The following is a 26,789-nucleotide window of genomic DNA, read 5'->3' on the forward strand; positions in this document are numbered from 1 at the left end:
AAGAGGCGGGGGCGACCTGCCGAGCACGTGAGCATTGGCCCCTTCTCCCGGCTCTCGTTTATCCTTAGGGGTCGGTAGCTGCGGGGACAGCCCGGGGCCAGGTGTATGGCCACGGAGTTACGGTGTCCGGACTCTATGCCCTGTCACAACCAGCAAGTAAACTCTGCCTGTAGCCCAAGCCTCGGGCCGCCGCGACCTGGCGACCTGATCCCAGACCATGCCGGGGGAAACAGCGCCTCCATGGCCAAGCTGACTGTCCTCACCGGGCACGCCCATTCTAGCGTACCCGCCGAGAGGGACCCTCAGGCCTGCGGCGGCGCCAGCCTCAACTCAGAGAGCAACGGTGGCAGTGGCAACTATGACGCACCAGCCGGCGACTCCTTCCTAGGGGACTCCGAACTCGCCGGGCAGATCGGGGCACAGCTTAAGCTGCTGCCTATGAATGATCAGATCCGGGAGCTGCAGACCATCATCCGGGACAAGTGAGCCAAGAGCGGAAGGGGAAAGGGAGGTGGAGGGTCTTTCAGGAGGTGGGCGGGGATTGGAAGTAAAAGGGCTAAGGGGTAATGTTCTTGGCCTTGGCAAAGTGTTCTGTGGAGACAGGGGCAGGCTCTTTTCTTTGAGGGAGGGTGTCACGTGACTCACACCTCCCGCCTTCTAGTTCCTGTGCTGAGCATTGCTTTGTGTGGGGGAGGAAGTGTGTTTGGTAGCCTCTGGCTTGTCTCTTCTGAGCGATGACGAATCCTCAGCCGTTCCAGGTAGGTAAACGCGCCTGCGGTATCTGCCCGGTGCATGTCCACGTGGTAAATCTATAACCCAGAAGGGGTTACTCTCCAAGGTTGTGCTCTACCTCCAATCACCCCAGGGTCACAAATAGAAATAAAGCAATTTCAAGGAAATTCTGTTGTGCTCGACAGGACCTTTGACCCTTTAGTGTTTGCTACTGCAAATATGTCATTTTGTCTAAGGTCTTTTATAGTCTTGGAGTTTAGGTTTACTTGGTCACGTGAAAGCTTGTCATCCAACTTTTATCAGGATTGTTTTACTGTAAACTTTTTTTGTTGTTAGTGCTATGGAGTGGATTCTAACTCCTAGCGACCCTTTGTACATCAGAGCAGAACCCTTCCCAGTCTTTTTGCGCCTTGCAGCGCTATATGAGACAATGCTCTGCTGCTGTCATAGGGTTTTCATGGCCAGTTTTTTTTCCGGAAGTGGGTGGCCAGGTACTTAGTCTGGAAGCTCCGTTGAAACCTGTCCACCATGGGTGACCCTGCTGTTATTTGAAATACCGGTGGCATAGCTTTCAGCATCATAGCAACAGGCAGCCACCACAGTAGGACAACTGGGTGGTGTGGTTCCCTGACTGGGAAACAAACCTGGACCCTGGCAGTGAGAGCACCAAATCTTAACCGCTAGACCATCAGGGCTGAGTACTGTAAATCTATAGAACATCAAATGTTTGGTGTATAGTTAATGGAGCAGAGGGAGCCTAAAGGAGCCTTTGGCACCCTTCCTAATCCCACAAACTAAGATAGCCGAAATTTCATGTTAAAATGCTATTTTGAGGGGATCTCAAAACTCACGTTGTAGATGGGGGTTTTTCAAGGGAAATATGTCCCATGATGAACTACAGCTGGTTTCTAAATTGGCAGCACTTTAAATGAGTAGCTACTGTCTGTCAAAACACTCGTTTTTCAGTGGGTGCCTTGATCTTTTAAAATGGCTGCTGAGTCAGCTTGCCACTCCCTGAATCAGACTCTAATAACTTTTTCTTCATACTATTGTAGTAGGCTTCCAATTTGTTTCCGTGCACCAGTTTTTCTCTCTTCCACATGCACCTACGCATTACTGAACAATCAATAGTCTTAATATACCACTTTGATTAGGTAACTTCCCTACTCAGCAGCCTTCTTTGGCTTCTCAGAGCCTACCAAATAAAGTCCAGGATCCTTAACTTGACATTAAGGCTTCTCTTCATGGTTCCTAGAGACTGTTCTGAAACATCCCTGCTTCTGCTCTCATCTGGAATTCTCTTTACTCCTCTGAGTGTTCAAATCCTACCTATTCTTCAAGGTCAAACCCAGCATTAAATGTCTACGTCTGCCAAGAAGCTTTCCTTTAATCATTCTTCCTCGCTGATTTTCCCTGGCCTTTTTAAGGCAAGATTCACTTTCTATTTTGTATATTGTTCTTTGTGTGTTGATCTTATCTCACCCATTAGATTTTATGCTCCTTGAGAGCAGAAGTTAAATATTTTACATTTTTGAATTCTAGCCATGCCTTGCAAATAATAGATGCTTCGTTACTAAAGGTTTTTTCTAGCTCTTAAAATTATATTTATGAAACTATACTATTTGTTTTTAATGAATCAATATTGAAAACTACTGTGGTCATATGATCTAATAGATGAAGTAATGATATTAAAAAGTAGGAGGCGTAGGCTTGATAGTAGTGGGGGAAACTGAAATAAAACTTATCTGTAAAACAAAGAAAATAGAATGATTATTCTTGTTTCTATAGAGCAAGAGTTACTAACTTTGAGTCTTAGGCCCCACTGCACCTGTGCATGGGCTTCAGGGATTTAGCAAACCCTCAGAAATTATGTGGGAAATGTTATTTGTATATACATTTTTAATGGTTGTTTTTAAAATAACATCTTTATTGAGATATAGTTGACATACCATACAATACACTGTTTAAAGTGTACATTTCAATGGTTTTTAAGTATATTTGTGGCTGTGCAACCATCACCACAATCAATTTTAGAACATTTTCATCACCCAAACAAGAAACCCCATACCCATCAGCAGTTATTCCCCATTTCCTCCCAACCCACCCAAAGCCCTAGACAACCACTAATCTGTCCCTATTGATTTGCCTATTCTGGACATTCTATATAAATGGGATCATACAACATGTGGTCTTTTGTGACTGGTTCCTTTCATTTAGCATGATGTTTTCAAGCTTCATCCTTATTGTATCAGTACACCATTCATTTTTCACCTGAATGGTATTCCATTGTATGGATATGCCGCATTTTGTTTATCCATTCATCAGGCGGGACTTTTGGGTGGTTTCCACTCTTTGGCTATTATGAATAATGCTACTATGAACATTTGTGTATGTGCCTTTTTATGGGGTGATGAGTCTTTAACTTTCATTACATTTCACAAATAGGTCTTCATGACAATGTAAAGGTGAACCATTGCTGTAGAACTTGGAGAGGGCATGACGTTCAGCATTTGTATATGACAATGTCAGTGTCTGATTTTACTGCATTACTTAGAAAATCCTGGGTTGTATAGTAAACCTGGGTGTAAGTGAACATTTTTTTTCTGAGTTTGGAAAGAGACAGCAGGATCCGGAGTGATCTTAGGCAAGATGTTTGGCATCTCTGTACTTCAACTTTATCATTTTGAAAATAAGGATGTTGGTAATATCTCATGGAGGTCCTGAGGCTAAAACGAGATACTGTCTATGAACATTTGTTATAAACAGTGAGGAGCTGTGCACATTTAAGGCATTTCAAGCCTTTGTGTTTGGATTTGTGCATGGTTCTGATTGCTTCCATAAGTGCTGGTTTCTTGAGCTTTCAGGAAACAGTAAAAGGAATTTAACTGTACATAGAATTCACATTCTTGTTTTAAGAAGCAACACTGAGAGATCCTAGATAATTTTTATCTTGCTATGTTATAGTGTAGATAGACTCACTATAATTTTTGATAACTAACTGATGCTTAGTTATTTAGGCTGGAGACAGTGTTTTAAGTTTTGTTCTTGTTAATCAAATCTGTTAACAGAGGCCTCTGTTCCTTTATCTTCAAAAATTGGCATCTCCTCACATGAAGAAGACCTGTTTCATCTCCTCTAGGGGGCTGATGTAGGGTGCCTCTGGTAAGAGAAGCTGTATTTATGTAGGTCTAAGTTATGGAAGGTGCCATCAATTATCATATCCTGTCTTCCTTGGGGCTTATGCTCCTTTCTATTTTGATGTGACGTCATACGTGTGCACTATGGAGCTGTCTGATAATAGAGGCCATTGGAGTACTTGTTATTCCTTTTCTTATTCCTGGTCCTTAGTATCTGTCTAGTGAAGGGATTGCTTTTTGAATTGACTTTGGCATGGGGAAATGGGGGTTGAGCCAGCAGGACTGCATGTTAATGTAAATATATAAAGCAGGCAAGATTGAAGACATTGGACTGATTTGAAACGTCTTTTCATTTTTTTGAAATGTGCAGCATTTGCAATGTAATATATTGGTTGTATTATTGAATTTCAGGGGAATTGTTTTCTCTCTTTGAGAGTGCAGTAATCTAGACGTCAAATGATCAGATAATTTACTCAGTCACACATGGATCTCTTGTAAAGTTGGGAAGAGAAATGATTCATTCCTTTCCAGTTTTTGTTGTTGTTGCAATGGATTACACCACACTTCCTTCCTTTCCAGCTTCCTTTGTATACTAAACCCAGAAAAATCTGAGTGTAATGCACTTTTTCTTGAACATAGTTCATGACCTTATGTATAAGGCAATGCAGTATATTTAAAAGATCATCTCTCCTCCCCAGTTTTGTTTCCTTTTGTCTCCTGAGACATTAAAGGAAAGCTGTTTCATGAGCTACTGAATGTTTTCTGTATACTTGTCCTTGGAGGGGCTTTGCCATGGCCTCAGCAGGCAGCTTGGATGAAAATTGAGCAATCTTAGACGAATTTAGTCTGTGAAATTGCACTAAAGGAGCGCATTCAGCCTTGTGACTTTTTTTTTTAATCACCTGGAAGGGAGACAGTTAACCTCAGGATGGAGGAACATTCTGTGTAGCCCTAATGTGAGTGTAGCTTAATGTGATTTGAGTCTTCTGACTAGGTAATGTAATGATCTTTTTTTGTGTGTGTGAGGAAGATCAGCCCTGAACTAACATCCGATGCCAATCCTCCTCATTTTTGCTGAGGAAGATTGGCCCTGGGCTAACACCTGTGCCTATCTTCCTTTATATGGGACGCCGCCACAGCATGGCTTGACAAGTGGTACGTTGGTGCGCACCTGGGATCCGGGCCTGCGAACCCCGGGCCACCAAAGCAGAGCACACTCTCTTAACTGCTGTGCCACCGGGCCGGCCCCAGTAATGTAATGTTCTTAACCAAAGCTGTGCATCTGAATGGCCTGAGGAGTCTCTTTTTTTTTTTTTCAAATACAACTTTTTGGAACCCATCCTTAGAGTAGTCTTGGGTGGAACTTGAGCACCTGTAGCTTTACAGACACCTCGGGTGATTATGCTGTGCTTAGGCTGGGCCACTGCCCCTGGGAGAATGGCCATTCTTCCTTGCCTGGTGATTTGCCTAGCTTTGGATTCAGAGTATAAGCTGAACCAGGGATTCCACACACTAAACAGAACCAGCCTAGAGGGCCTGGCCCGGTATCATTCTGAGACTGGAGGAATCTCAAAACATTTGCTTGCAACTTGTACAAAACCAAAATGTCCACCACAGAAAAAACTGTGACCTACAAGTTGTTTAAATCATGGACATGTTTTTGGTTTTCCATGTGAATTTTCTAACTGGCTTTTAGGCCAGGAGGGAGGAAGTCACCTCTTTAAACTATACATACCCCTGTTATAATATTTATTGGGCATGTCCTAGGAATGTCTTCCCAACTAGTCTGGACTTCGGCGGGGGGTGGGGGCAGAAAGAAGGTCTGGCCTGACACAGTACCTGACACATAGGGGAATTAATGTTGCAATCATTATAAAAAAATAAACTTCTGAATGACTGAATCCTGGATTCTAAGGGAAAATGATAGTTTCTTTTCTTTTTCTACTTGATTTTGAATGTTTATGTTGAACTTTGAGGTGCAAGTAAATAACTAATGACACTCTATTTTATGAGCTTTTTAAGAAGGTGCTAAAGAGCTATGACCTTGATGACTTGCACCTGGCAGGTAGTAAAAGCTGTTCTTGGGTTCTTTTTTGTTGTTTTTTTAACTTTTCAGATCAGATTAGGTTTGCTCCAAGTATTTCACTGGGGGTTTGTTTTTATGAGGGTAAAGGAAGGAGGAGGAAAATCATTTATAAATCATCTACATAGCATGAGAAAACTTGGAGCTATTCTTTATTTTAGTGATCACATAACAAAGTAGCTATGGAGGTAGGGCTTATGTTTTCAGAGCTTTCACTATACTATACATTAACTCTAAATGAAACATTTCTTTGCTTTAAACCTGCCAGAAAAGCTTTTATGTTCCACTTCTCTTTAACCTATTGCTTAAAAAACAAAAACGAAGAAAAACATATTAGAGCTGAATTTGAGTCCATTTAGTTCTTCCTACTTAGGTTGCCAGTAAAAAAAAAAATACGGGACACCCAGTTAAATTTGAATTCAGATAAACAATGAATTCAGATAAACAAAAAAACTTTTTTTGTATAAGTGTATCCTAAACATTGCATGGGATATACTTTTGAAATACAAATTTAACTGAGTGTCCCGTATTTTTTTTTTAATATTTATTTATTTATTTTTCCCCCAAAGCCCCAGTAGATAGTTGTATGTCATAGCTGCACATCCTTCTAGTTGCTGTATGTGGGATGCGGCCTCAGCATGGCCGGAGAAGCAGTGCGTCGCTGCGCGCCTGGGATCCGAACCCGGGCCGCCAGTAGCGGAGTGAACGCACTTAACCGCTAAGCCATGGGGCTGGCCTGGGTGTCCTGTACTTTTATTTGCTAAATCTGGCAACCCTATGCCTTACCATAACTTCTCCCACCCCAAATGCTGAAAACAATCCTTGTGTTTAATCCTCACTTTTGAAATGACACCGAATTCAGTGCTACTGGGATTTGATTTAAATTAAATTGTTTTAGGGCCGGCACTGTGGCTTAGCAGTTAAGTGCGCGTGGGCCGCTGCTGGCGGCCCGGGTTCGTATCCCGGGCGCACACCGACGCACCGCTTCTCCGGCCATGCTGAGGCCGCGTCCCACATACAGCAACTAGAAGGATGTGCAGCTATGACATAGAACTATCTGCTGAGGCTTTGGGGGAAAAAATAAATATAAAAAAAAAAGAATTGACAGTAAATGTACAGCATTAAGACTTGAAAGTTTATTCCTACAAGACTCTGTATAAAAAAAATTAAAATGTTTTAAGTTATGAGTCAGAGGTTTTGATTTAATCATTTTTGGAAAGGGTGTATCCCTGTATGCATTAATCTTAGTACATACTCTTTACAAGCCATATTATAATAGCAGCTTCTCCCTCTTCAGGGGGAACATTTTTTTTATTGCTATTTTTTTATTGATGTTTTAATAGTTTTTAACATTGTGAAATTTTGGGTTGTGCATTTTTGTTTGTCCATCACCATATATATGGCTCCCTTCACCCCTTGTGCCCACCCCCCACCCCCATTGCCCCTGGTAACCACAATACAGTTTTCTCTGTCCGTGTGTTGGTTTATATACCACATATGAGTGAGATCATACAGTGTTTGTCTTTCTCCTTCTGGCTTACTTCACTTAACATAATACCCTCCAGGCCCATCCATGTTGTTGCAAATGGGACGATTTTGTCGTTTTTTATGGTTGAGTAGTATTCCATGGTATGTATATACCACATTTTCTTAATCCAGTCGTCAGTCGAGGGACACTTAGGTTGCTTCCACTTCTTGGCTATAGTGAATAATGCTGCAGTGAACATAGGGGTGCATAAGCCTCTTTGGATTGTTTTCAGGTTCGTTGGATAGATTCCCAGTAGTGGGATGGCTGGGTCATAGGGGATCTCTATTTTTAATTCTTGGAGGAATCTCCATACCATTTTCCATAGAGGCTGCACCAATTTACATTCCCACCAGCTGTGTATGAGGGTTCCTGTTTATCCACATCCTCTCCAACACTTGTTGTTTTTTGTCTTGGTGATTATAGCCATTCTAACGGGCGTGAGGTGATATCTTAGTGTTGTTTTGATTTGCATTTCCCTGATGATTAGTGATGTTGAACATCTTTTCATGTGCCTATTGGCCATCTGTATATCTTCTTTGGAGAAGTGTCTGTTCATTTCCTCTGCCCATTTTTTGATCAGGTTGTTTGTTTTTTTGTTGTTCAGTTGTGTGAGTTCTTTATATATTATGGAGATCAGCCCCTTGTCAGATGTATGTTTTGCAACTATTCTCTCCCAGCTGGTGGGTTGTCTGTTCATCTTGATTCTGGTTTCGTTTGTCTTATAGAAGCTCTTTTATCTGATAAAGTCCCACTTGTTTATTTTTTCTTTAGTTTCCCTAGTCTGGGTAGGCATGTCATCCAAAAAGATTCCTTTATGACCAATGTCAAATAGTGTGTTGCCTATATTTTCTTCTATGAGTTTTATAGTTTCAGGTCTCACCTTCAAGTCTTTGATCCATTTTGAGTTAATTTTTGTGAATGGCGATAGCACATGGTCCACTTTCATTCTTTTGCATGTGGCTGCCCAGTTTTCCCAACACCGTTTATTGAAGAGACTGTCCTTTCTCCATTGTATGTTCTTAGCTCCTTTGTCGAAAATTAGCTGTCCGTATATGTGTGGTTTTATTTCTGGGCTTTCAATTCTATTCCATTGATCTGTGTGTCTGTTTTTGTACCAGTACCACGCTGTTTTGATTACTATTGCTTTGTAGTATGTTTTGAAGTCAGGGATTGTGATGCCTCCTGCTTTGTTCTTTCTTCTTAGGATTGCTTTAGCTATTCGGGGTCTTTTGTTGCCCTATATAAGTTTTAGTATTCTTTTTTCTATTTCTGTGAAGAATGTCATTGGGATTCTGATTGGGATTGCATTGAATCTGTAGATTGCTTTAGGTAATATAGACATTTTAACTATGTTTATTCTTCCAATCCACGTGCATGGGATATCTTTCCATTTCTTTATGTCATCATGGATTTCTTTTAATAATGTCTTGTAGTTCTCATTGTATAGGTCCTTCACCTCCTTGGTAAGATTTATTCCTAGGTATTTTATTCTTTTTGATGCAATTGTAAATGGTATTATCTTTTTGAGCTCTCTTTCTGTTAGTTCATTATTAGCATACAGAAATGCAACTGATTTTTGTAGATTGATTTTGTACCCTGCAACTTTGCTGTAGTTGTTGATTGTTTCTAATAGTTTTCCAATGGATTCTTTAGGGTTTTCTATATATACAATCATGTCATCTGCAAATAGTGAGAGTTTCACTTCTTCGTTACCTATTTGGATTCCTTATATTCCTTTTTCTTGCCTAATTGCTCTGGCCAAAACCTCCTTTACTATGTTGAACAGGAGTGGTGAGAGTGGGCAGCCCTGCCTCATTCCTGTTAACAGAGGAATGGCTTTCAGTCTTTCCCCATTGAGTATGATGTTGGCTGTGGGTTTGTCATAAATAGCCTTTATTATGTTGAGGTACTTTCCTTCTATTCCCATTTTGTTGAGAGTTTTTGTCATAAATGGATGTTGTATCTTGTCAAATGCCTTCTCTGCGTCTATTGAGATGACCAGGTGGTTTTTATTCTTTGTTTTGTTGATGTGATATATCATGTTGATTAATTTGCGGATGTTGAACCATCCCTGAGTACCTGGTATAAATCCCACTTGATCATGGTGTATGATCTTTTTAATGTATTGCTGTGTTCGGTTTGCCAATATTTTGTTGAGGATTTTTGCATCTATGTTCATCAGCAATATTGGCTTGTAATTTTCTTTCTTTGTATTGTCTTTGTCTGGCTTTCGTATCAGGGTGATGTTGGCCTCGTAGAATGATTTAGGAAGTGTCCCATCTTCCTCTATTTTTTGGAATAGTTTGAGAAGGATGGGTATTAAATCTTCTTTGAATGTTTGGGAAAATTCACCGGAGAAGCCATCTGGTCCTGGACTTTTATTTTTTGGGAGGTTTTTTGATTGCTATTTCAATCTCTTTACTTGTGATTGGTCTATTCAGAGTCTCCATTTCTTCTTGGTTCAGTTTTGGGAGGTTGTATGAGTCTAAGAATTTATCCATTTCTTCTAGCTTCTCCAATTTGTTGGCATATAATTTCTCATAGTATTCTCTTGTAATCCTCTGTATTTCCGTGGTATCTGTTGTAATTTCTCCTCTTTCATTTCTAATTTTATTTGCTTGAGTCTTTTCTCTTTTTTTCTTAGTAAGCCTGGTTAAGGGTTTGTCGATTTTGTTTATCTTCTCAAAGAACCAACTCTTTGTGTCATTAATCCTTTCTACTGTTTTTTTGGTCTCCATTTCATTTATTTCTGCTCTGATTTTCATTATTTCTCTCCTTCTGCTGACTTTGGGCTTTGTTTTTCTTTTTCTAGTTCTGTTAGGTGTAATTTAAGGTTCCTTATTTGGGCTTTTTCTTGTTTGTTAAGGTGGGCTTGTATCGCTATGAGTTTCCGTCTCAGGACCGCTTTTGCCGCATCCCATATGAGTTGGTATGGCATATTTTCATTTTTGTTTGTTTCCAGATAGTTTTTGATTTCTCCTTTAATTTCATCAATGATCCATTGGTTGTTCAGTAGCATGTTGTTTAATCTCCACATTTTTGTCCCTTTCCCAGTTTTTTTTTCATGGTTCATTTCCAGTTTCATAGCATTATGGTCTGAAAAGATGCTTGTTATGATTTCAATCTTCTTATATTTATTGAGGCTTGCTTTGTTTCCCAACATATGGTCTATCCTTGAGAATGTTCCGTGCGTGCTTGAGAAGAATGTGTAGTCAGCTGCTTTTGTATGGAGTGCTCTGTATATGTCTACTAGGTCCATTTCTTTCAGTTTTTCATTTAAGTCTACTATTTCTTTATTGACTTTTTGTCTGGATGATCTATCCGTTGATGTAAGTGGGGTATTAAGATCCCCTACTATTATTGTGTTGTTGTTAATGTCTCCTTTTAGGTTTGTTAATAGTTGCTGTATGTACATTGGTGCTCCTATGTTGGGTGCATATATATTTATAAGCGATATGTCTTCTTGGTGGAGTGGCCCTTTTATCATTATATATTTCCCTTCTTTGTCTCTCTTAACCTGTTTTATCTTGAAGTCTACTTTGTCTGATATGAGTATGGCAACACCTGCTTTCTTTTCTTTGCCATTAGCTTGGAGTATTGTCTTCCATCCTTTCACTCTGAGCCTCTGCTTGTCTTTAGTGCTGAGATGTGTTTCCTGGAGTCCGCATATTGTTGGGTCTTGCTTTTTAATCCATCCTGCCACTCTGTATCTTTTGATTGGAGAGCTCTATCCATTTACATTTAGGGTAATTATTGATATATGAGGGCTCAATGTTGCTGTTTTGTCACTTATTTTCCGGTTCTTTTGCGTTTCCTTTGTTTCTTGTCCCATTGTTTCGGACTGCCAATTCAGTTTGGTTGTTCTGTCTTATGACTCTTTTAGTTTTCTCTTTGTTTATAATATGTGATTTTGTTTTGATTATTTGTTTATTGGTTACCTTGAGGTTAGTGTAAAAAATCTTGTGTATGAGATATTCCATTATCTAATGGCCTCCTATTTCCTTATACTAAGTCAATTCAATCACTTTGCTCTTCCCCTTCTAAGTCGTTCTTGTTATACGTTATTCTATCTTGTGTCGTGGCTGTGTGTTTACAGTGATGAGGTTAAATTTATTTTTGGTGAATTCCTTCCTTTGCTCTTTGATTTTAGTATGTAAGTGGTTACTAACCTATTCCGGTAAAGATCTACTATTTTTCTGAGTTTATCTACCTATTTTTCTCCTTGCTCCAAGCTTTGTATTCCCTTTCTCTTCTTTTTTTCATGCCTGAGGGTCTTCTTGAGTATTTCTTGTAGTGGGGGTCTCGTGGCCATGAACTCCCTTAGCTTTTGTTTACCTGGGAGAGTTACTACTTTTCCATCATATTTGAAGGATATTTTTGCTGGATAGAGTATTCTTGGCTGAAAGATTGTTTCTGTCAGTATTTTGAATATATCATTCCAGTCTCTCCTAGCCTGTAAAGTTTCTGTTCAGAAATCTGCTGAGAGCCTGATGGGAGTTCCTTTGTACATTATTTTTTGTTTTTGTCTAGCTGCCCTTAATATTGTTTCTTTGTCATTGACTCTGGCTAGCCTTACTACTAGGTGTCCTGGAGAGGGCCTTTGCCTGTTGATATATTTAGGTGACCTGTTGGCTTCGCTTACTGGTATTTCCTGCTCCTTCCCCAGTTTTGGGAAATTCTCAGTTATTATTTCCTTGAATAGGCTCTCTGTTCCTCTTTCCCTCTCTTCTCCCTCAGGAATACCTATAATTCTTATGTTACATTTCCTAATAGTGTCAGATATTTCTCGGAGACTTTCTTCATTTCTTTTTAGTCTTAGTTCTTTCTCCTCTTCCATCTGGAGCATATCTGTATTCCTATCCTCTAAAATGCTAATTCTTTCCTCCATATTGTCAGCTCTGTTCTTTAAAGATTCCAGATTCTCCTTTATCTCCTCCATTGTGTTCTTCATCTCCATCAGGACTGATTGGTTTTTCTTTATGATTTCAATCTCTTGTGAAGAAACTCCTAATGTCATTGAATTGTTTGTCTGTGTTGTCTCGTATTTCGTTGAGTGTTTTTATGATAGCTATTTTGAAATCTCTGTCATTTACATTATGGATTTCTGTGTCTTCAGGGTTGGTTGCTGGGTACTTGTCATTTTCCTTCTGGTCTGGTGATTTCATGTATCTTTGCATTATGGTTCCTGTGTTGGCTTTGTTTTTCCTCATCCTGGAAATCTCTGGTTGCAATTTCCACCCGCTGCCACTGTGTGGTGGTAAAGGGCTGTGTAATCTAAGCCCCCTGTGCTCTGCCGGGGTTTTTCCTCTGCGATCTGTGGGTGGTATCGCTTGGTCTGGTCTCCTTGGCTGAGCTGCAGTGTCCGGTTTGCAGGATGGGTGGCTCTCTCTTTTGCCCTCTGGGTCCCTGGTGTGGGGGGCTTCTCGTTTGCCCCTCGTTATTCACTCTCTGGGGTGCTCAGATGTTGATGGTGGCCCTGTAGCTCTTCTGAGTCCTCTGTGTGGGAGTTTCCCACTGGCTGAGAGAGCCCAAAGAGCTACGGTTTCCCCGCAGAGGGCTGCCCCTCCCCCCTCTCTGGGAGCCACACGGACAGGGATCGCTGATCTGATGGGGAGGGAGAGGAGTTCTCCTTACCTCTCCCCACTTGCTCTGGGGGCCCAGCATGTTCCGCTCTCAGATGTGTGGCAGTGTGGATCTTTCCACTCTAGCTTTTCACTGTCTGGGATTCCGTTGTTGGTCTGCGACTGTTTCTTTTGTTGTATCTTATCAGGGGAAGAGTTCACGGGAAAGCTCACTCCGCCATGACGCTAGAGAAGGAACATTTTAATGATGTTTTATTTGCCTGCCAGACTCTCTGTTTCATTGTTTGCATTGTATGTACATGCCAGTCTGATTCACAGGGAGAGAAATATTAAAATACATCCAAAAACTGGTTACCTTGTAGTAAACATTCCCTTATTAGAGCAAAATGTAAATAATGGCTTTACTCAGGAGCTTGGAATCAGAGAGCTTCAGGCTGGAAAGAACCTTGAAATACTTTACCTCTTTAAACCTCACTATTGTCATCACTAAAGTGGTAGTAATAATAGAATCTACCTCTTAAGGTTGTGTGAGGATTAGATCAGATAATGCACCAAAAGTGCTTTAATACTTGGCACCAAGGAATCTTTTAATAAATGGTGACCCGTGGGAAAGAAGGGAGTAATATACGTATGATATTAGAGACCTGATGTAACTTTCGGACCTTTATAGAAAAGCTTTATAAATAAATCTTTATATACTTGGTGTGTGTGTATGTGATAATTATAACTATAATACATATATATACACACATTATATATATAAACTATATATTTACACAATAATATATATACACACAATTGTTAAAATGATTTTCGTAAAAAAAAAAAAGGAGGGGCTGTCAAGTTTATTCTGAATAGAGAGAAGTAGCAGAGAGTGATCAAATGGCGATTTCTGCTGTAGAAATTGAAGTTGTAATTGTCCCAGGAGCGGATGTCTTCCAACACACTGGAGAATCCGTCTCATAGTTGTAGTAGTAGTAGTAGTTGTAGTAATAGTAGTAGTATTGAGGCCTAGTAAGAAGAGGGGCAAGGATCTCCACTTGGAGTCTTAATTTTTTAATATTATAAAAACATTCCTCTCTCATAGGTCTATATCTTGTGGATGATAAGTTAATACCTATTAGTCTTTTGCAAGAAAGGTCAGTGAGCTTGAGGAGGTTTCATCTTGATTTGGGTTTGCTATGAGACGTACGTATTTTTAAATATATACAATTGCTGCAGCCTCTCTGGAAATTTTAAAGTGCTTTATAGACAGTCTTAAGTAGGGAAGAGTCAGTTTACCAAATCCACATTAAAATGAGGATTTGGCTTCCGGTATGATTTTGTTGTTTCAATGTGAAGATCATTTTTTAAAATGGCTGCCTTTAGTTTTCATTTTGTTGCTACAGATGTGTGACACATTTGTTGGAGGGAATGTCAAGAAAAGTATATTCTCAGATATGGTTAGGTCTGCACTGTTAATCATGTTTGGGGTTTGTACAATTTAAAAGATGGTCAGCTTAACATTAATTAGATTTCCTTGCTCTGAATTTTGAGTCCTTGAATATCACTGTTTAAATATTTGATCTTTAATCGTTTGGATATATTTTAGAGTATTCCAGGGATGTGTGTCAGTGTGTTTGTTGCTTTGTGATAATTTCACATTAAGTTTTATTTGGGACTGTTAATCAGATAGAAGATAATTAAAATGTCTTTCAAAGCTTTGTTTCCAGTATGAGAGATTTTTAAAAAAATGGTTTTGAGACAAAAGTGAATAGTGATGATTTGAAGCAAAGTGGGTGGAGTGAATAAGACCTGGGGTCTAATTTACATTAAAACATCTTAATTAACAAATACTTTAGTCCAGTGTTGATCCTAAAGTAGGGAGGGGCTCAGAGAATATGTGCGTGCAACTTGATTGATCCGACAAGTAAATATCTGCTTTGTGAAACTCCAGTGTTAACAATGTTAAGGATTTAGATGTGGATATTGAAGACTACTGTGAATTTTAAAACATGCAATCAACTTATTGTATTCTAGCTGTACTTTAATTTCTAAATTGATTTAAAGTAAGCAGTATGGGTCTGAAGTCTGTCTGAAACAGCAGGAGATAGGAAAGTAATTACTGTTTGTAGTGGGGTGACTTGAAGCAGTAAATGCTTTAATTGGAAGTCAAATAGCTATCAAGAGATGACAGTTCATATTAGGTTCTCATAGTATGTACCTTTTTTGGAATGTAGAGAAAGTGCTTATTATGCAAAAGTTATCAGCTGAGGCTGATATTTTTGGAGAGAGAGAAAGGAGTTAAAATGTCTGATTCCAATGTAAAATAACGGATTTGGGCAACTCTGATCACTTAATATAACTTTTCTATGTAATACATTTGTGTGTGTAACTGTTCAGAAATTAAAGGCAAATGTTTTAGATCCTAAGATATATTACTGGATATTTCTTTAGGACAAATCCAGACTTTTCTGCCCTATTGAAAAACTGTGTTGTGGCCACCTAGACAAGTTCGTATAGTTCTAGCAAACAGGGCAGTAGACTTAAGTATTTTTTTTGTAGTTCAATGACTTTTACTTCCTTGACAAGCAAGTTATGAAGATTAATTATAGAAATGAAGGGTGTTAGTGTAATAGTATAGTTTCATTTGAAAACCACAGTACATAAAATAGAGCCTGTTTTAAATGGGCTCTCTGTGTGTATAGGTGTGTGTGGGTAGAGTTTTCTGAGTTTAGGAAATATTTATATATAAAGAATACAGACCTATATTCTTATTATTGCTCAATTATGGTCCATATCTTAGACAGTTAATATCTATAATATGATAGAACTGTAGTTACTCTAAGAGACCTAATGACATTTGTGTCAGGGATATTTAATTGCTTTTCCCTGTCAGAGAAAGTAAATGCAGCTTGAAAAAAAAGAGTTGTGATTATTGGTACACTGAGATAATATATGCTTGCATATGCCATTTTGATGCTGTGTTGGGGAATATTTTAGGTATGCTGTGGATAGGCAGATTGGGATTTTTAAGTACATAAAATGTAAATCAGACTGTTCAGTCAGATCATTTAACTTATATGGGAGAAGGAGGAGGAACCATACTAGATTTTTACATACAGAAAAAATGTCAGCCTTTTAACATTCTCTTTTTGGCTAGTTAACAGCTTATGGGTAGGTGCAACCCTGGATTATTATTACTTGGGTGCCTCAGGATGTGAAAGTATTGACCGGAAGGAAATGTACCGGAAAGGCAGAAAGATGTAGGGAATAAAGTATTTGATTGAAAAACAGGCAAAAGGAACAAATTATCAATAATTTGAGAAAGAGGTCTTGGAAATGAGCTTATGCATTCTTGAAAGCAGTGGCAAAAGTAGAGGATTTGTTTGTACCATTCTCATTCCGAAAAGGATTAGAAACAAAGTAGTTGGGTTACTTATCTTGGTACTAAGCGTTTTAGATCAAGGTGAGTGAAGGGGAGAATGGGGAGAACCTGGTTTTCTTACTGCAAAGTTTTTCTCTTAACTTCAGCTGTGGGCTTGCTGCCATCTTCCAGGGGGAGCTTCGTTCGTTTCCTGTTAGAATAGTATATACTTGGGCAGCTCAGTGGGAAACTGCATGATCTTTTCAATTCCTGTCTCTAAAGTTGGTATCAAGTAAGCATTTTGAATAATATTTATCAAGTCATTCCATTCAGGTTTCTATAGCCTAATGAAAAATATCTTGCCTCAATAATAGTCTGTACCTATAAGCTTTTTAAGCTTTTAGTATGTAATAGGTCTTAATATCAGTGTTAACTATGTGTATTAAGTAATATTTTACCTTAAAGCTCTAATCTAGACTAAAATTTATACTACTTTTTTTTTTAGGACAGCCAGTAGAGGGGACTTCATGTTTTCTGCGGATCGTTTGGTAGGTGGAGGCTTTCCATTCTCATTTCATTGTTTCTAGTGATATAATCATAGAAGACCAAGGGGCTTTTTTGTTCGAGAGCATTCTGGGGGTGAGAGAGATTGTGCCAAGTAACCATCATCTTACCAGATTTCTGAAGTATTGTTTCTACTGTTGCATTAAAGCTTTGCCTCAATCCCTTTCACCTCAAAGCATTGACTGTGAACTCATTCTCTGAAGTTCTGAGGTAGTACTACCTCTCAAGTGGATCTTGGTAACTTGATCCTGAGCAACCCTTAAATGCCTCCTCATCTTAGGGCAGTGAACTGAAGTACATTAAAAGAAATGAAACCTGTAAGAAGACCTAGTAGTTACCCTTGTGGTATCCATCTAATGCACAAAAACTAATACCTCTCTTGTAGTTTACATGGTGGGGGGTGGGTATTTATTTTGCCTCTTCTTTTCTATAGTATCCTTACATGTGAAATACTAAGTTGGACTCTCTATGCTTTCCTCAGGGACTTTCTGTTAAGGATTGACCAAGCCCAATTCTGTTTAGCTAGTGTGATCTGAGAGAATATCAGGCCAAATGGGGTTGTCTTCAGGATAAGCACTATGTTTCCTTCTTGTGTTTATATCTAAGTGTACTCAGTGCTTGGAATGAGATTGACACATTTTCTGCTGTGGTTATTACTATTCATTCATTCATGAAATATATATTGAACTTATGTGAGTCAGGTACTGTTCTAGGCTGTGTTGCAGTGGGGAGGAGATAACAGTGGTAAAGAATACAGACATGATCCCTGATCTCATGGAGTTTGCACTCTAAATACTCTTATCAGTATTTAGTTTGGGAAAGAAAGAAAAATGGCTTATTAACCTCATGGGTATAATCAGATAGTCAAAGATAGATTATTAAAAAGAATGTGAGGGGGGAAAAAAAGGCATGAAATTTTTCATTTAGATATTCCCTCGGGAAAATCTTTATTCCAGAAGAGTGTGGACAACTCTTGTTCTACTTTTGGCTTTGAGTATTCTTCATTCAGAGGCCACTTTTATTTACAATTATTTGAGCTTCCAGGGGCAGTAATAACCCTTGGATTGCATCAAGATAAATGTAGTTGACATTCCTGGAGTGATAGGTCATTCTCTCTTTATGCTTTTACCAAACCAAAGGAACAGATTCAAGGAGGAAGGAACTTGTGTTAATGGCTGCTGTGGGGAAAACAGAGATCTTGGTGTTCCCTGGTAGAAAATGGTTCCTCTTTCTTTCTTTTGCTTTCCTTGTGCCCTTTTTCTATAGAAAGTAGGAGTTGAGTTCATGGTTATTGTAAAATGCTTGCCTGAAAGGGTAGGCATTATATCTTAGTCAAGTGAGATAATAAGGTTCCAGGGCATAATTCACCTGAGAGGATGGTAATTTGGACCTCTCTGTTCTCTGTAGTTGGCTTTGAGGGTCCTGATATTGGAGGAAAGGTATTTGTGGAGGGTCTGTTGTGGTTGTGGTAGGGATTGAAGTTGTTTAGGTTTCTTTTTTTTTTTTTTTTTTTTTGTGAGGAGATCAGCCCTGTGCTAACATCTGCCAATCCTCCTCTTTTTGCTGAGGAAGACTGGCCCTGGGCTAACATCCGTGCCCATCTTCCTCCACTTTATATGGGATGCCGCCACAGCATGGCTTGCCAAGCAGTGCATCTGTGCCCGCCTGGGATCCGAACCAGCGAATCCCGGGCCACCGCAGCAAAGCGCGCGCACTTAACTGCTTGCGCCACCGGGCTGGCCCCCTGTTTAGGTTTCTAGTGTTGAGGATTTCTAGTATACTCTCTCTTCTAGCACAAAGGTCCTAGTATAGTTGACATTAATTCTATCCTGAATTTGTCAGGATTGGCTTTCCTTGTACTCAGATCTTGAGTTTTTTTATATTTTAGTCACCTTTCTTCTGGTTTTATTTTCTCCTATAAGATTTGGACATGTTAATTTCTGTCCCACGGTTGCAGGAGATGGGAGGAGGTAAGACTCTTTAGAGGAGTGTTACCAGGAGGAGATCTAGGCTCTTCAAAGCAAAAGATCCTCTTCTTCCCTTGCAATTTACTCATAAGAAACATTCACTTCCACAGGAGGTGGTGGCTAGATGTGAGTGTGCACACACATATAGTATTTGAGATTCCTGGACCCTCTGGTGCTGCAGGCTGACAAAGTGCTGGCCCATTTAGCATTGATCATTTTAATGGCAGCAGGGTGTTATGTTGTGGTAACAAAGCATGGGGCCTGACATTTCTCCCTGCTATTCCTGCTTCTCAATCAATAATGTGATATTCATTAGAGAAAATGTGCACTGCAGACTAGGGATTGCCTTTATTGTAGTAGGCTCTGGGTGCTTATAAGAATATCATATCTGGGTTTTGGAGGCTGTTTCTAGTTCTTCTGACAGATTCTTTCCTCTGTACCACACATTAAGATAGTTAGGAGCCGTTCCTTTTTTTTTTAGCTAGGAAGCCCCAATGCATTCAACTAGATCCTACTTCAAGCTCAGTAAATTGGTTCAGCCCTATCCACTCATTTAGTTTCTCCTAAGAAGTTCCAGGCTTTATTTGCATTATGGTGGGCCTTTGTTAAAAAGAATCCAACTTAACAACTTCAAAGTACTGAACAAGGCAGAGAAGTTCCCAGTGGGTACTATTTCCAGAGTAACCAGAAGTATATTATTTCCAAGGGTGCCTACCATGACTCTTGTCACTTACTGTAGTTTTGCATCTCTCATAATATAGCCTGGACTGACTAAGAAGCAGAAGGCATACTTGAGCTTTTTGGTGGCAATCATGTGCCTAACTGAGGTTGGATACCTAGCAGCAAGCAGCCCGATATTTCCTACCTCCATAAGCTAAATCCTAGTGTGTTACTGACTTTTTGCCTAGTGTTCAGCTCCTAAGGCTAACAGCTAAAAGGAGATTCTTAGCAGGTTCTTAACTTATTCTTCCTTTGACTCTCTAGATCAGACTTGTTGTGGAAGAGGGATTGAATCAGCTGCCATATAAAGAATGCATGGTGACCACTCCAACAGGTAACCAGGACTGTTAAACTCTCATATTCTCCTCATAAAAATTCTGAGATAGAATTGGGGGAAAATGGAAAGAAAGCAGTCTGAGTAAATCAGTATGCAAAATGAGGAGTCTAGGTGGAGCTGTTCTTTTATACAACTTAATAAACTTGGAGACATTTAGTAAAGAAATTTATCTGGATGACTTTTTGTTAATGGCTTGCTTGTCAATTCAAGTTAAAGGTTAGTAAATATTCTTCACGCAGGTGTTGCCTTTGATGATGGCCCACTGGGACCAGAGTTAAGAATTGTTGGCAGCTTATCTTCCACCTCTGTGGGGAAGCTGCTGGTGTTAACAAATGGGTGGGCTGGTTTGGCATTGAAACTCCAGGTAAAAGGATGAGAAGTAAAAAAGAAAAAACTAAAAAGGATGAGAATTAGAGAAGGTGCTTTGTTCTACTCTAATAGAAAGCAGCCAAAGATTCCTATTTCATGGTTTTGCAATTCTGATTTGGTTCTTTAGTAAATAATGGAAGCTGTTCTGTTCAAACGTTGACTTTATGAAAATTGGGAGCTGAGCTTGCTGCATCATAATTGATACAAATTAAGGATGAGACCAAGAATTGAACAAGTCTTGGTTAACTACTTCAGCCTCTCCTGCTTTTTTAAAGCAGAATAGAGGCTGAAAAAAAGGGATGGAATGGGGAGGCTCTCTGCTTTGGTTCACAGTGGGGTCCCAGTTTGAATTGATGGTGTTTATAGCATTCTTGGAGTACAATGATTCTCCTCTAAATTCAATTTGAGCAACATGTATGTGAATATTATGCTATCATAAGTCCTATTTCCACTTGATGAAGTCCACCTCTCCCCATTATTGCCACAGGTTTCTTATGAAGAATTAAGAAATAACTGAAAAATCATGACTTCTCATTATTTTCACAGGGAACCTAAGGAGTTATTAGTGTGTCTAACCTGTGTGTGTCTAGACAAGGGTTGTTGTGTACCCATCTGGTTTGAACCATAGGCATTTTATAAAATAACTAGGTTGCTCCAATGATGAAAGATAAATTCTTTGGTTTTATTCCCCAACAGGGTACAAGTATGAAGGAGTCAAATTTGAGAAGGGAAATTGTGGGGTCAGCATAATGAGAAGCGGTAGGTTTGCATATGTGTGATTTTGTCTCTTTGCATGCATAGAAACAGTTGCCCTTTTCCAGGAGAGAGCTGGGCTTGTCTGTCATAATTGCAGCCTGCCTTAGCTTAAATCTCACCACCTGTGTTGTCTATCTTCATGGTGCCTCATAATTGTGGCCTGTACATTGCTGAGCTTGGCTAGTTTTAACTGCAATGCATCTTCCCTAGTGGCCTGCCCCCATGGGCAAGCCAGCTTTCAAAGAGATTCAAGGGAGGGTGGGAGGATAGGAGGATGAGGTGATGCTATCTTGGAGAGAACAGGGCAGCTTGAAGACTGACGGAATATGGCACAAATTGAGGCCTGCAGAACTTTAAATACCTGACTAGAGAAAATATTTGTTCTGTTTATTTTTTTTGTAGGGAATAGTCCTACCTTGTCAGGGGCTGGACTGAATGACTTGTTCAGTATTTTAGTTTTACATTTGATAAGTATGTGACCATGTAGGCAAAAGCACTTAGCTGTGAACTCTAGGTATTTCCAATTGCTGGTCTTATAAGTGTTGTATTTGTGTTTGAGTCTAACTGATTACCCTTCTAAACCAACCTTTGTGCAGCAAAATCACGTAGGGATGCTTATTTCCATTTAGCAACTTAATGAATGAACTAATTATTTTTTACATAAGATCCAAGATACGGTGGAAGCCCCACTTGCTTGTACTGCAAACAAATGGACTACTTTTTTTTTAATGTATAAACATTCCCCTTTCTCTTCTGGCTATGAAGTTCTGTTTGTGAACAATTGAATACCTCAAGTAAAATAGGAGCTTTAAGCTCCCTTTTTTATAGATGGTAACTCTTACGCAATGATAGGATTTTCAGGACAATGTTGTTCAGCCTTTTAAAACTGGTGAGCACAATAGAGATGAGCCTTTAAGGCACAATTTCTTCTGTTCCAGTCCAGCTCCTGCCCTAAAGGCATCAGCCTGGTCCTTGAACCCCTCATGTGTACCAGATGACCTTGGGGAGATGCATAGACAGGGTTGTTTTTAACCTTAATAGCTATTGGTTGATTTTCATATATATTAGAAAGAAACCATTTTTATGTTTATGCTAGTGATATAAAGTTTCCTCTTAAAACAAATGTAAATGAAAAGTTAATTTAAAGAAAAATAACAGTACAAGTAGAATTCTGATGTGGCCTACAATCTTGAAGATGGTGTGAGAATGATTGACTTTTGGCAAACACTTCCATAAAGGAATTCACACTCAAAAATAGCTTTGTATTCAGAAACCAACGGTGGGGGGGTAGTGGTGTTAGTTGTGGTTCTATTAGAGTGGAGGGAACAATATACTACTTTTTCATTGTTTGCCAGCAAAACATCTGCCATTGAAGTCATTGCTGGGGCTAAGTGATGTCTCCTGATGCTACCTTGATCTAAAAGGAGATGCTTTGGTCTGTAGCCCCCATTCTTCCATAAATCTTTTCTGTTTATTCAGATGAAATTAATAGGTTTAGGTGGTTTAAAGGCTTCCTTAAAATAATAGGAGTAAAATGTTCCTGATATGGGAAAAGCTCAAGGAGCAGCTTAACAAAACACTTTATTTCCTATAATCATGGAAGCATGACAGCTCTAAAACTTGCAAGTCAGTGATAAAACTAAGCTTATCCTAGTTTCATTGACCAGCCGTTAACCTAGTTTCATTGACCTGCACTAAGTATAAAATATGAGCATATCAGAAGTAAAAGCCATTAGCTTAAGAATTGCTTCCGTCTTGACAAGTCCTTTTTGTATTAAGAACAGTTACAAACTGTGCTTTGGCCTATTCTTGGACTTTCACTCTACCTCCCCTTAACCCTTTTATCCTTCTTTTTTATTTCCTTCTTCAAGGTGAGGCAATGGAACAAGGTTTACGAGACTGCTGTCGATCCATACGAATTGGAAAGATCCTGATTCAGAGTGATGAGGAGACACAAAGAGCCAAAGTATATTATGCCAAGTTCCCACCAGACATTTACAGGAGAAAAGTCCTTCTGATGTATCCAATTCTCAGTGAGTGGCTTGAGTTTAATTTTCAACCTTTGGTTAGGGTTTAAATTCAACTTTAGTGCCTGCCATCTAGGTACCCTTATAGAAAGGCAAAAACCGTTTCTAAGTGTGTTTTTCTCCCTTGGATTTGGAATTGCGCTGGGCAGTTCACAGGAGAATTTTTATTGTGTAATAAGAGAATATACATTAGTCAAACTTTGTTAGCTCCAGAGAGCTTCTGTCTTAAAATGAACACATTGAAGCAAAGAATCTAATGAGGCAAAATATATAGAACACAGAAAATACATTGAAATATGTCCTGTCTCTAACCCAATGAGTACAGCAATGATTTTTTCAAGGATTTATCCTCTCTGGAGGTAATATTTTTTTCTCCTATTCTATTCTGTTTCCTAACCTTACTCAGATCACACATGGCATGGTCTCCCTTGGTTGGGGGTAGAGGGTGGGTGTTAAATTTGAAATCTCAAATAGTGAATGAATTTAAGGCTTATTGTGCATTTCAAAACTGAAACGTGTATCTGTCGTATCCATTATTGAAAATCACGTCATTGATAAAGAACAGGCACCTTCAAATGAAGCTTTGCCTAGTGGTGTCTTATGTTAGATCACTAAACTGCCTTTACTTCAAAGAGACTTCAAAGATGTTTTGAGATAAATGTTAGTTTCTAATGCATTTGGTTCTCATTTGGTTTCAGGCACTGGAAATACTGTAATTGAAGCTGTAAAGGTTCTTATAGAACATGGAGTTCAACCCAGTGTTATCATCCTACTCAGTCTGTTTTCCACTCCTCATGGTGAGTTCAGCATGAGACAGTAACTGGGGCTCCAGATGGTATTGGGGTAGGTATGTGTGCATCTGTCCAGCCTCTCATCCTAAGGAAAAGTTCATTTACTTCAACATTAAATCTAAATCTAATTTTGGTAGTTATAACTTGTGTTCATCATATCTAAGCTCAGTGATAATATTTTACACCATTCTAATGTTGTTCAAATTCAAGTAGGAAAGTATGAACTAGCCCCATTGCAATTGTTTTCCTGGGCCCTGTTTGGGTAGAGCCTGCAAATGGCTAAAAGGTCCCTGTTTCTCCTAACTGCCCACCCGAGCCTGAGAACTGCTACTAAACAGCAAGAAACTTGAGATTCTAGCTAGCCCAGTGATCTTAGTGAAGTAAGCTTTGCAGTGTGAAGCAAAGAGCAGAAGTTTTTTAAGTTAGACTTCTGCTCAAAGGGCTTGGTGAGAGAACTGTGTGTTCTCCATTTCCCGAGAAAGGTAAGCCTAATTTAAGACACTAGTTTTTTGCCTTACAATCTAGGACAATTGTGAAAGTACCCTAAGAAAATAATCATAGATATATGTAGAAATTTAGCTTTTAGGGTATTCATTGTAGAGTTACATTTAGTGTAAGAAAAAGTTTGAAACTATATAAATAGACTTACAATAAGAAAATGGTTAAATAACTATATATTCAAAGGATTTAATATTATGTAACTGTTAAATCATGTTTTTGAAAAATATTTAATGACATCAAAAAATCTATGTGGTAAATGTAAAAGAGCAGGATAAAAAATAACATTAGAATAGTGTAAAATGTTAAAAACAAGATTAGAGATGACTAATACAAATTGTGACTATTATGACTATCAAAATCAGGCTTGGATTTAACATGGAACCTAATAAATCTTTCCTTAGGATAAGAGGCTACACAGATGCAGAATACTATTTTAATCTTCATTTTAAAATACACACACAGTATTAATCGGGATTATCCTAGGATGGTGGGATTCTAAGTGATTGATTTTATTTTTTAAGCTTTTCTTTTTTGCATTTTCCAAATGTTGTACAATGAATTTGTATTTGTTTCATAACTGAAAAGAAAGAGAAATATGTAACTTCTAGTTAGAGCATTTCCTCATTTCCAAAAGTTCCAAGTCTCAGCCAACCCTGAAGAGGCTAGAGTACCCAGTTGGGAGGGCTGCATTCAGTAGGCCATTGATTATTTTGCTGTTTGATAATAACAAATTACCTGTAGTTCAAATGTTGATGATGACAGACTGATTTGCTTGGTCATCCATTTATATATACCAGAGGTGGCATTGTGGTCATTGAGATAACCAAATAATTATTGGATTTTCTGCCTTTGGGAGTAGAAAAGTAACTGCATTGGATCTAGCATCTAATAGTATATATTAAAATAGTATACTATTCTTTGGCATTATAGATGAAAAAATCTTATCCTATGGGACCCTTGCTATGGCTTTTTAGTTTGACTGGGGTCCTAGCTAGTCCCTTTCCCTGCACCCCCCAAAGCTAGAGTCGTAACTTCTAAAAAGCTAGCTTGCTCTGACATACCAAAGAAGTCTTTGCACTTGTTTCACAGTGTTCCAGTTGAGAAATCATGATCTTATATATGATTCTGTTTCCAGAAAGGACTGTATTCTCTCTATTTCAACTGCTTTTAGAATACTCTTCAAGGGGAAAGTTGCTATAACTGAATATATTTTTCAAATCTTAGATATAAAACAGTTTTATTCTAAGAATTTATAAGTGAGGGGGAAGGGGCATAGTCTGACTACTATCAGAGCTTTTCAGATATCAGACATTATATAAACTAAGAGATTAACCAAGTCTGACTAGGTATCCAAAGGTCATTGCTTGCTGTCCTCTGTCAATATTAGACCTAGTGCCTGACTGTAAAATTTCTGAATTTCAACCAATATTACCAAAATATCCTGCCATAACATTTTTCCTTTTATTTTTTGAAGGTGCCAGATCAATCATTCAAGAGTTTCCAGAGATCACAATTTTAACTACTGAAGTTCATCCTGTTGCACCTACACACTTTGGACAGAAATACTTTGGAACAGACTAAATTATTGAAGGAAAATTATCTTGTGTAATGTTACAGTTATGTTTTGAGTTTCTACCTGTTTTACTAATTCACTTGAGGAATGGCAGAGAAAATTATGTTAAAGATGCTTTGTAATTTTTGGAAATGGGTATAGTAAAAAGGAAATATTTCAGGTTTATTTATTTTATTTGGTTATTTCTTGACTGTTGGCACAAAATTCAACAATGAAGCACAATTCTTAGAAAATATTTTAATAATATTGTTCTGCAAGTTTCTGATCCCTCAGTGCATTAAAACTGTTCCTTAATTTATGAACCTCTCAGTTTGGAGGTTGCTTGTGGCCACAAATAAAACCCAAACAGGAGTCAGTTCTTTGGCCCACTATAGTTTGCATTTAGTTCTAGGGAGATTTCATGTATGTGGCTATTGCCACCTTCCTCTACTCTTTACATCCCAGTACTGTACATGCTGGTAACTTGGAGAGGATAGAAAAAGAATGCCTCCTGGAATTTTACATTTCCATTAATATCCTCACTCAATTGGCAAACCCAGGATATATGGTTAGTTCTTCAGTCAAGCCATTATGTTCTTCATGACTCATTTCCTACCCTGTGCATTGTTGGTAGGTGCCTTGCCAAGTGTAATGCAGTGAAGAAAATGGTGGGACATTTCCAGCAACTGGAACTGTAACGTTAATTTACATAGATAGACAAGGTTGTCTGGATGTTGACAAGGGAGGGCTAAGTGCTGTTAATGCCATCAGAGCCCTAGAAAGGAATTGGTGGTGGT

General features: G+C 38.8%; 1 protein-coding gene across 2 annotated transcripts; it reads left to right on the plus strand.

Annotated features, from left to right (window-relative positions):
- Positions 1-26,789, plus strand: UPRT (uracil phosphoribosyltransferase homolog). Of its 2 annotated transcripts, none has more exons than XM_058536209.1 (7): positions 1-482; positions 16,914-16,956; positions 19,924-19,993; positions 21,062-21,124; positions 22,993-23,154; positions 23,847-23,945; positions 25,915-26,789. In XM_058536209.1, exons 1-7 carry the CDS (start codon positions 106-108, stop codon positions 26,019-26,021), a joined length of 921 nt encoding a protein of 306 aa, XP_058392192.1. In that variant the 5' UTR covers positions 1-105; the 3' UTR covers positions 26,022-26,789. The 2 variants fall into 2 exon arrangements, with proteins under 2 accessions (XP_058392192.1, XP_058392193.1); XM_058536210.1 differs by lacking the exon at positions 1-482 and adding an exon at positions 662-758.

Source organism: Diceros bicornis, chromosome X, assembly GCF_020826845.1.
Source record: "Diceros bicornis minor isolate mBicDic1 chromosome X, mDicBic1.mat.cur, whole genome shotgun sequence".
NCBI lineage: Eukaryota > Metazoa > Chordata > Mammalia > Perissodactyla > Rhinocerotidae > Diceros > Diceros bicornis.